This window comes from Canis lupus, chromosome 22 (genome assembly GCF_048164855.1).
Source record: "Canis lupus baileyi chromosome 22, mCanLup2.hap1, whole genome shotgun sequence".
Lineage (NCBI taxonomy): Eukaryota > Metazoa > Chordata > Mammalia > Carnivora > Canidae > Canis > Canis lupus.
In genome coordinates, this window is record NC_132859.1 from 43527966 (window position 1) to 43538147 (window position 10182).

The 10182-nt window shown below is 46.2% G+C and overlaps 1 protein-coding gene and 2 non-coding genes across 10 annotated transcripts; all 3 read right to left on the reverse strand.

Annotated features, from left to right (window-relative positions):
- Positions 1-2650: 2650 nt before the first annotated feature.
- Positions 2651-8870, reverse strand: RPSA (ribosomal protein SA). 8 transcript variants are annotated; one of them, XM_072793300.1, is made up of 7 exons: positions 8712-8870; positions 7748-7913; positions 6378-6496; positions 4200-4445; positions 3356-3484; positions 3084-3249; positions 2651-2819 (listed from the first exon to the last, which is right to left on the reverse strand). In XM_072793300.1, the coding sequence occupies exons 2-7, from the start codon at positions 7878-7880 to the stop codon at positions 2725-2727; spliced, it is 888 nt and encodes a 295-aa protein (XP_072649401.1). In that variant the 5' UTR covers positions 7881-7913; positions 8712-8870; the 3' UTR covers positions 2651-2724. The 8 variants fall into 8 exon arrangements, with proteins under 8 accessions (XP_072649401.1, XP_072649398.1, XP_072649405.1 ...); XM_072793297.1 differs by having other exon boundaries at positions 6378-6523; XM_072793304.1 differs by having other exon boundaries at positions 6378-6512; positions 8712-8751.
- On the reverse strand, positions 3982-4136 carry LOC140614573 (small nucleolar RNA SNORA62/SNORA6 family). Its single transcript, XR_012015407.1, has one exon. It is a non-coding gene; the product is annotated as a small nucleolar RNA SNORA62/SNORA6 family (small nucleolar RNA).
- LOC140614524 (small nucleolar RNA SNORA62/SNORA6 family) lies at positions 6559-6708 on the reverse strand. The gene has a single exon (XR_012015372.1). It is a non-coding gene; the product is annotated as a small nucleolar RNA SNORA62/SNORA6 family (small nucleolar RNA).
- Positions 8871-10182: the final 1312 nt, after the last annotated feature.

Consider the following 10182-nt stretch of genomic DNA (forward strand, 5'->3'; position numbering starts at 1 on the left):
AATGCTCCCTAAATAAAGACTTAAAAATTTGTTTGGAAAGATTTTGTTTAGAGACAGAACAAGTGGGGGGTAACGAGCAGAGGGAGAGAATCCCAAGCAGGCTCTATGCCCAGTGTGGAGCCGCATGTGGGGCTCAGTAATCTCACAACCTGAGATCATGACCTGAGCTGAAATCAAGAATCAGATGTTTAACAGACTGAGCCACTCAGGCACTCCTAACATTTAGTCTGTTCACTCAAGAGTATTCATTCACCGGTATCTACCAAGTGTCAAGTTCTGTAGGGCTGAATTCAATGGGGATGTTGATTTGCCCTTGTCCTGGGACATAGCAAGAAACACATCTATGGAAGGAGAAGTCCTCAAAGTATTTAGGAAAGCAGAGGGAGAAATGGGAGAACTCTACAAAACTTCTGGATGTAATTCCTTTTCTAGAAGTGTAGAAAACCCAGGAAGTGCAAAAGCTGGAAGCTATGATAAGAAAAACCTTAAGCTAGGGATTTCTCGTGGTAAGTATCGTTAAAGAGAAAATGACAAACCATGTATTATTCACAGCAGTCCCCAAGATCAGGTGGGACAATTGAACGAGTTACCATGTCCAGGAAGATTTAGTGCTAGTGTGAAAGGAGATGGAGAGGTACTGAGGAAATAGAGGCGGCCCACTTGGCCAAATCAGATGCAGTGCAGGGAGAAAGTCTTCCTCACTCCAGCCAAGGTCCTTGGGAATTCAAGGCTGCTAACACCCATGGGGGAAAGCTGCCAGTTGCAGGGTGCACACCCGGGGTGGGGGGGAGGTAATCTTCCCTTCAGCAGTGCTGAGGAACTGACCATCAGGTAGGCACCACTGAGTCAAAGTGTTTAAGATGCCTATTCCAGTTCGCGCTGGCTTAAAGGCACTGGGTCTGGAGCCATGGGGCCACTATGCTGACAGAGTGGGATGACAGGTCTGAGCCACCTTGCGGTGCTGGGTTGGGGCAGAATCTTAGCTGTGAACAAAAGAAATAGGATCTCTCTCCTGGAGGCAGGAAGATGCCCTGGGCAAGCTAAACCTAGGTGGCTAAGATCTGTGAAAAATTCCACCTACGATCCCTTGCCTGATTCATGCTGGGCACAAGTCAACTATGCCAGGGATTCTAGAGGGAAAAAACAACTATTTATTGTGGGAATGCCAGGAAACAAATGCCTGAGCAAGAAGCAAAAGAACACAGCAAGGTCTCTGGTTTGGAGGTCCTGGCCACTAGCACACATAGCTTGAGAGCAGGTATGGGATGCCATGATTATTCTCTGGAAGACAGATGAAGTTGCCAGAATATATCGTTTTTCAAGCCCTTGTTCCCTGAACAGGCCCCCTACCCCAGATAATGCTAACAAATAAGCTGTTAATACCATCTACTCCTCTCCCTGCTCCCATTTCCTAGGTTTCCTTCTGCACCTGTTTCTCCCCACCTCCTCCCCAGCCATCCTGATCCCAGGAATTAACTGGTGTTGCTAGCCACTTAGAGCACTACAAAGTCCTATGGGTTCAAGGCCTAAGCACATTGCACTTTATAGTTCTACGGTAGAGGTATCCAAACTTGTTCTGCATAGCCAATGTACAATCACCATGCTTGAGAGCTATGGATCCCTTCACTACCCGTCCTACTGGAAGGGGCCCTGGAAATCAGGTTACACAGACATTTATAGCTCTTTGGGAGTTCATCAACAAATCATTTAGGTTCCTCAAAACCTCCACTCTATTTCTCTAATTTTTAATGGGTCAAATGTTACTAGGACTTCAGGAGAGCTGTTAAGCATATTAAATAGAATCGAAAACACAGAACAGATATGGAGAGCACAACAGGACATTTTTGTACACACACCTGTACAACCCTCCCAGAACCTGAAGGCAAGCTGACCTGGTAACAGGCTGGGGCCCCTCCAGTGGTTCCTACTCTACCTTTAACCTAGGCTGGTATTCAAATATAGAGGCCACTCAAGAAGTGGCCACACAATCAGAAAGGGACAGAACATAAAGACTCCTAACTCTGGGAAATGAACCAGGGGTGGTGGAAGGGGAGGAGGGCAAGGGGTGGGGGTGAATGGGTGACGGGCACTGAGGGGGGCACTTGACGGGATGAGCACTGGGTGTTATTCTGTATGTTGGTAAATTGACCACCAATAAAAAATAAATTCATTATTAAAAAAGAAATAAAAAAATAAAACAAATGGTAATTTGGCCCTTAAAAAAAAAAAAAGGAAGTGGCCACTCAACTGGCATACAGCAGGGCTATCACTAAAAGCCAATTTACTCTACTCTGGCCCTACAGAATTTGCCAGTGCAGACATTAGTAAAAGAATTATCAGGTCTGACCTTAGAAAAAAAACTCCAAGGGCACCACTATAATATTTACAATTATCCCATTTTTTTGGAGTGTACACAAGAGTAGCGGGTGGGGACAATCTCAAGCAGGCTCCATGTCCAGCATAGAGCCCAATGATGGGCTTGATCCCACAACCCTGAGATCATGACCTGAGCTGAAATCAAGAGTTGGCACTTAAAAGGAAACTCCCAAGAAGCACTATGTTTTATCTAAAGCAGGCTTTAGAGAAGTAAAACTGAAGTCAAGACCTGAAGTAATCCCAGGCATCTTGATCTGTAAATGAAACGCGGAAATGGACAAGACTTTTAGAAACTGTTTATTTTCCGTCAACCTTATTTCCATTCTGTTCCTTCTGTGGAAGAGCAGCTTAAGACCACTCAGTGGTTGTTCCTACCCATTCAGTGGCCTGAGCAGTGGGAGCTGCAGACCAATCTTCAGTGGCTGGCTGAGCGCTCCAGTCTTCTGTTAAGAAAACACCAAAAAATAGTCAGCCCCACTGCCACCAGCACTGTGCTGTGAATTCCACCAAATACACATTTCAAAGGACAAACACGCAAGGCCAGACCACTTCAAAAGCACCCAAATTCAATCTGTCAAGTTATCAGCACAGCTATACCGCACTGGCATAAAAACCTTTCAATACTAGTATATATAGCCATGGAGATCTTGTAAGTTAGAGAATTACCAAAAATCCAAGTGACTAGCCTGATCTATCACAATACATACCAGTAGGGAACTGCTGAATAGGCACAGAGGGCACCTGCACGCCTTCAGACCAGTCTGCAACTTCAGGCTGAGTAGCAGTGAACTCAGGAGCTGGAGCCGTCCATTCACCCTGAAATTCCTCCTTAGTTACAGCCTTTTCAGCAGCAGCCTGTTCTTCCTTTTCAATCTGGTTAAGGAAAAAAAGTTTATTGGGACAAATTTTATTTCAAAGAAGCATAAACCAAGATGTCTGATTTGCTATGTAACCACAGGCCTTTGCGGAGGAAGCTTACCTCTTCAGGATCTCTGTAGAAGTAGAGATCAGGCATGACTTCCCATGGGTGCTCACGGGAAATGGTGCCACGCATGCGCAGGACTTCCCGGGCTAGCATCCACCACATCAGACCCACTGAGTGAGCTCCCTGCAAGAGCGCCAGGTTAAGAAGGGACACCTAGCCACCTCCCAATTCCACTTTTCTGTCCCATCATCTAGATCCCTGGTACCAAGAAAATAGACACATTTCCCACTTTAAGCACTTATTTTTAACAAGGAGTACTCTATAATTAGTGGGTCTCCACTGGACCCATAGGAATTAAAATACAAAAACACAACTGTCAAGAACCCCCCGCCCCCAATGAAACAAAATACCTAAAGAGTGCCTGGACCCTGGTATTAAAACATCTCTAGGTGATTCTTACATGGAACCAAGGTTTTGAGACCAATACACTGGACCAATTTGAACCATATGCAACCCACCTTTTAAGGACCTCATTGCACGATTCATCAAGTTGCTCTGAAAACCGAAAAAGCCCAGTAATGCCTGAGTCGCCCAAATAGTTAAGAAATATGGAGAAAAACAGAAAACACAAACCATCTAAAAAACGGGTTCTCCTTAAAGTTCTGACATATCTGAATTCTACTTGTAGCAAGAATTACTATCAAACTCCACTCATTGGGCCAGAGACCCTTGTGGTGTTAGCGAAAAGACTTGCCCCTCATGTAGCACACTACCTACACTTGTGAGTTCATCGGCCAGCCAGTGGCCTCAACTCCAAGCTCTAACAATGTGCAGAGGAATGCCCAACTGTTTCAAGAGTACTCACTATTGAGGCTCTAGTGTGTCATAATGCCGTTACCTTGTTGTTGCAAGGGATGGCAATGTCCACGTAGCGCAGAGGAGAGTCTGTGTTACACAGAGCAATGGTAGGCAGGTTAACGTAAGATGCCTCTGTGAGAGGCTGGTGGTCAGCCCTGGGATCAGTAACCACCAGAAGCCTTGGCTCTCGGAAGGCTGCCTGGATCTGGTTAGTGAAGGTTCCAGGAGTGAAGCGGCCAGCAATAGGAGTGGCTCCAGTAGCGGCAGCAAATTTCAGCACAGCTCGCTTGAAGAATTAATATCAAGAGTTAGCAGTGCTCCGGGGATGGCATCCCAGGACCTCCCCAAATGTCCATGTGCAGACACTCAGTTCTATAGCCCCAAAGCAGCCCATGGAGCTGGAGCCCTTCTACTATCCCCTCAACAATGAAAACATCAAAGCACTTCACACCCACAATTCTTTGTCCTCTATGCTACCTGAGAAATACTTATAGACCAGGGCCCAGAAATGCTAAGTACACCCCACCTCCAGGCCGTCTGTCTGGAATGCCCTACCCACTCCCACATCCCTTAGATCACCTGCAGCTCACTGGCTTCCTCACATCTGGAGGCTCCAGGGCCACACCGCCTGGTTTCAAGAACCAACTAATTCACTCCTGGAGTGAATGTGGTAGGTTATTTATGTGCTTCTAACTTCCTCATGGGATCATGAAAGTTAAATTTACCAACACAGACAATACAACAATGCCCGACAGCAATAAGCACTTCCACGTTCTGGTTTAATTTCATCCCAGCTACCCTATTTTAATAAAGCAGGAATATACGCTCTTTCCCTTTATAAAACTGGTTTCCTGCATCCCTTCAAAAAAGGCAGACTTGGTGTTTTCTTGCTGTATCTCAAGCCCCTAGCAACACTAGACTTAATATAAACACTCAGTAAATTTCTGCTGAGGGAAATTGAGAGTGGGCACTAATTTTCGTTCTAAACAGTCTTCTACCATGCACTGAACTCTAAGTCCTGTCGCAAGCCAGCTCCTGGGGAATAACCCCCTGGAAAACAATCTTAAACTCATGGGAACCAGTTTTACCATCAACCTTCAAGTACAAGAGAACCTGTCTCACTATACAATTTAAATGCCTGTCAAAATGCAAGCTAAACATCTTTTTCAAATTAGAAATAAATGGGCTCAGCGAAATCCTTGCTCGAGCTTTTATATATAGTGGACTCTTGAACACCACCATTAGCTTTAAACCATGGAGATCCACTCATTAAGGACATATTTTACAGTACGGTGTATTTTCCTTTCTACAGCTTAAAATATAGTATATAGTATGTGTTAACAAAAGGTGTTAATCGACTGCTTAGCTTACTGGTGAGGCTGCTAAAGGTCAACAATAGGCTATTAACTGTTAAATTTTCTCAACAGAAAAAGAATTGTCAAAAGAGAAAAGGGGCAAAACAGAAGTTTTATCCCACTGGCCATTTAAAGAAATTAAGTTTTCTTTTGTGTTGGCAAAGATTCTTACTCTTAGGAGAATTGAGCCTTAGAAAGGGAGTGGTACCCTATTAGAAAAGCTTTCTTGGGACTCCTGTGTGGCTCAGCAGTTGAGCGCCTGCCTTTGGCTCGGGATGTGATCCCAGAGTCCCGGGATTGAGTCCCTTATCGGGCTCCCTGCATGGAGGCTGCTTCTCCTTCTGTGTCTCTAATGAACACATAAATAAAAACTTAAAAAAAAAAAAAAAAAACGTTCTTAAAAATTTTGCAGTTGAGAAACATCTGGGGGGCTCAATGGTTGAGCATCTACCTTTGGTTCAGGTCCTGATCCTAGAGTCCTAGGAATGAGACCCGCATTGGGCTCCCCACAGGGGAGCCGAGCCTGTTTCTCCCCTCTGCTTCTCTCTCATGAAGAAATAAATCTTAAAAAAATTGGAATGGACACCCAAATTTTGACTATTTCATCATTTTAAAAAGAAAAAACGGACTACAGAACATTCTGATAAACCATTTTTAACAAGATCAACTCTACTTGGTGGCGCACGAAAATACAAGGATATGAAAACTGAAGCTCAACACACCACCAGATGCCAAATTGTATACGTTAAAGACCTCAAATACTAGCAATTCAAGATTTCCAAGTAGTAAAATACTTTTTCTTACTTTTCCTTACACCAAGGTCTGTAAGCATATTTTTTATAAAGAGCATATTATTTACAAACCTGGCCAGTATTCCTAGATGATATAACACTGACATCAGCTGGGTTTTCAATGGCAACAATGGCACGAGCTGCCAACAGAAGCTTCTCCCAGGTTCTCTTCAGATTTATGATGTAGATACCTATGATGGCAGAGAGCTTTTTAACACCTCACGTAACTTGCAATGGATTTTCTTCTCAAAAACAATGTAGCAGTGAGTACTATCAAACTCCAGTCATAGAGACAAGCTCTACTGGTGTTAGCGAAAACCCTGCTGTTTATATAGCACACTTCCGACACTCAGAAGTTCATTGGCCACGGTGGCCTCAACCTTGAGCTTTAATAGTGTGCAGCCCGATTCAGCAGGCGAAGCACATCTCTCTTCCTGCACTAAGCCTCCCTCCATCAGGCCCCCATGTGGATTCCTTCAAGTTCTTAGCCACTTCTTGGCCTCTCGCCACTTTCCTTTTCACCTGCCTCCATGACAGATTCGCCTGAAACTGCTTTACAATGTGCCACTCCCAGGCTTATGTCCTTCGGTGGCTCCATCTTTGAGCTGAAGCACTCACTGCCTTTCCCAACATGCCTTCCAAACCTATTTGTTCCTATCTCCTGCTCTGTTTTATGCTCAGAATTCAGTCACATGACGAGACCCCTGGGTGGCTCAGCGTTTGAGCATCTGCCTTCGGCTCAGGGCGTGATCCCGGGGTCCTGGGATGGAGTCCCACATCAGGCTCCCTGCATGGAGCCTGCTTCTCCCTCTGCCTATGTCTCTGTCTGTGTCTATCATGAATAAATAAAATCTTTAAAAAAGAAAATTCAGTCAAATGAACACGTATCAGTACCTGCAAAATAAAATGCACAATACAAGATAAGCTAGTGAGCTTCCTCATCATCTTTGTATCTCACAGCTCCTTCATGAAGCAACCCACGTCCCATAATCTACCATTTGACATACTCTTCCACTGGAACCCGGAAAGCTAGCCTTCCAAAAACCACCAGAACACTTTAATCTTTAAAATCTCTTAAAAGTAGGGATGCCCGGGTGGCTGGGTGGTTTAGCTCCCGCCTTCAGCTCAGAGTGTGATCCTAGGGTCCCACATCTGGCTCCCTGCATGGAGCCTGCTTCTCCCTCTCCCTGTGTCTCTGCCTCTCTGCGTTTCTCATGAATAAAAAAATAAAATCTTAAAAAAAAAAAAAAAAAACTGTAATCTCTACCTTCAGCATGGGGCTCAAACTCACAGCTATGAGAACTGGTCGCATGCTCTACAAACTAAGCCAGTAACGCACCCCACTTTTACTTAGTTTTAAAGCTTATTTCCAATGAAGGGATGTGGTTTCATTTGTAACTTAAATGCAATGCCCCTCCCCCCAAACCAAAGCAAAGACTAACCATCACTTTTCCTTTTGTAGATGTACTGTTCCATTTGGAAGTCAAGGTTGGTGCCACCTAAGTGGGTTCCTGCTGCAAGGAATTTGAGGACATCCTCCTCCTTCATTTGCAGAACATCAAGGGCTCCGGACATTGTTAAAGTTTCCCTTTAAGTTACGATGGGAACCTGAAAAAGCAGTTAACAATCCAGCCATATTCATTCCACTGATTTAGGGACCAGATGCATTCTAATTACTCTTGAGAGCTAAACAACTTCCTATTGGAATCCAACCCAAGGATACTTTTCAGTTTACAGTCTAGTGTAATGACACAATAGAAGAGACGTACCCCACACACTACAGCAAACCATCGAGTGTGCAAGTGGGAAAAACACCCAAATAAAACGAAAAGTGAATTGCCACTTAACCCTCCAGGTCAACCAAGTACGAAGATAGGAGTCATGTTCAACAAACTGCAGAAATTGAGCAAAGGAAGCAGAAATGCGAACAAGTTTTTTTTCAAGCAGACTGCAGGTGGGCGCTTCAAAATCCTATGATCACAACTAATTTTCTCTAAAACCTTGCCAAGAACCTTAACAAGAAAGGGATAAACCAATCCGCCCGAGCCGTTGTAAATAGGCGCCTGGGCCTGAGCGCAAGGCCGAGTGCTGGGGCCCGCCCCGATCGCGGCGCGGCGACGCTTTCTGCACCCCTGCCAACCGGCGCAAACGAGTCCGCACGCCCAACCCCCGCACCGGGCACCCCGGGTCCAGCACGACCTCCGCGCCCTCCCAGGGCATTGTGGGAATTTGCGGGCCCGAGCCCGACCACGTGCGGGGCGACCGGGCGGAGGCGGAGAGCGCGCGGGGCCTGGGATGGACTCGCTGTCCCTGCCGGCTTCCATTCCCGGCCCCCGCACCCCGCACTCCCAACAGGAAGCCCTCCTGGTGGCTTTGGGGGCGCCACGAACTCTACAAGACACTCACGCAAAACAACGCCGTATGGACCCTTCCCTGGGTAGCGCGGAAAGGACCGGCGGGCGGAAGTGACGTCCTTATATACTCCGCCAGCAGCCAATGACAACAGAAGCCGAGCGGAAGGGCGGCTCAGCACCCTAATCCCGCGGAGCCGTTTGCGGCGGTGGCGCTTTGCGGCGGTGGCGCTTTCCGGCGCTGCGAAGAGGTTCCGCGCTGCGCGGCCGCCCACGGAGTCCTGCGTCAGCAAAGCGCGGCCGCGGCGGCGAGGGGTGCGGCCTGGGCTCTCCGCGCAGCTCTTGGCTCCGGTGCCCGGTGCCGCTCCCTGGCCGAGCCTGCAGGTTCCTTACGTTTTGATCACACCGTGCCCAAGTACTCCATCGGTAAAAGCCGAAGGAATTATTTTCATTTCTTGGGAGAACAGCTCAGGAATACATCCAGAGTTTGAAATCTGATTATGGGAAATTTTCCTGAATCAATCAAAAGGAAAAAAAGACTGTACAGATGGCAGATTTTATTTTTTAGAAGAGGAATCTCTATCAATAAGTTCGTTTTTAAAAATTTATTCTGTTCCTGTAGTACTATGCAGCCACTGAAAAATATTCGAAAGATATTCTGGGATACAAAAAAGACTCCAGGGAGATTATTTTTAAAGAATTGAAGCCCGTGACAACTATACTACAATTAAAAAAAAACAAAAAACAAAAACAGTTTAAGTCGGTTGAGCTGCCAGTTCTTGATGTTGGCTGAGGTCAGGATCGGAGTCCTCGGAGTGAGACGGAGCCCCCTCGGCACGGAGCTTACGGTTCGGTCTCGCCTTTCCCGCCCCGCCGCGCCCCGCCCCGCCCCCACCGCGCCCCAGGAGGGGTCTCTCGGGGGGTCTCTCTCTCTCTCTCTTTTTCTCTCTCAAAACAACAAAACAAAAACGTGGGCGCCTGGGTGGCTCAGCGGTTGAGCGTCTGCCTTCTGCTCAGGTCGTGATCCCAGGGTCCTGGGATCAAGTCTCGCATGGGGTTCCCCGCTGCTGGGAGCCTGCTTCTCCCTCTGCCTGTGTCTCTGCCTCTCTCTCTCACAGAAAAATAAAACCTTTTTTAGAAAAGAAAAAAATAAAAAGCTGATAGCAAGGAAACAAATAGGCGTGGCTTTACGCATTCTTCAAAACTATTGAAAATATCTAGGCATTTCGGCTCTCAAAAGAAAAAAAAAACTAGCTGTAGGAACTGAATGGGTGGCTTTTAGGGACAGTTTTGTGTCACTGCATGACTTCTCCGGAGGGCCTTGTGGGACATTCCCGAGCCACCCTAGCAGCTCTGTTCTAGAAGCACCCTTCAGCCCCAAGACTACTTCATTACAAGGACATTTTACTCTCATTGGTGTTTCCCCACAAAATTCTATTTTTCTCACAAAATAACTTTGCTCTTTTTTTTTTTTTTTTTAAATTTATGATAGTCACAGAGAGAGAGAGAGGCAGAGACACAGGCAG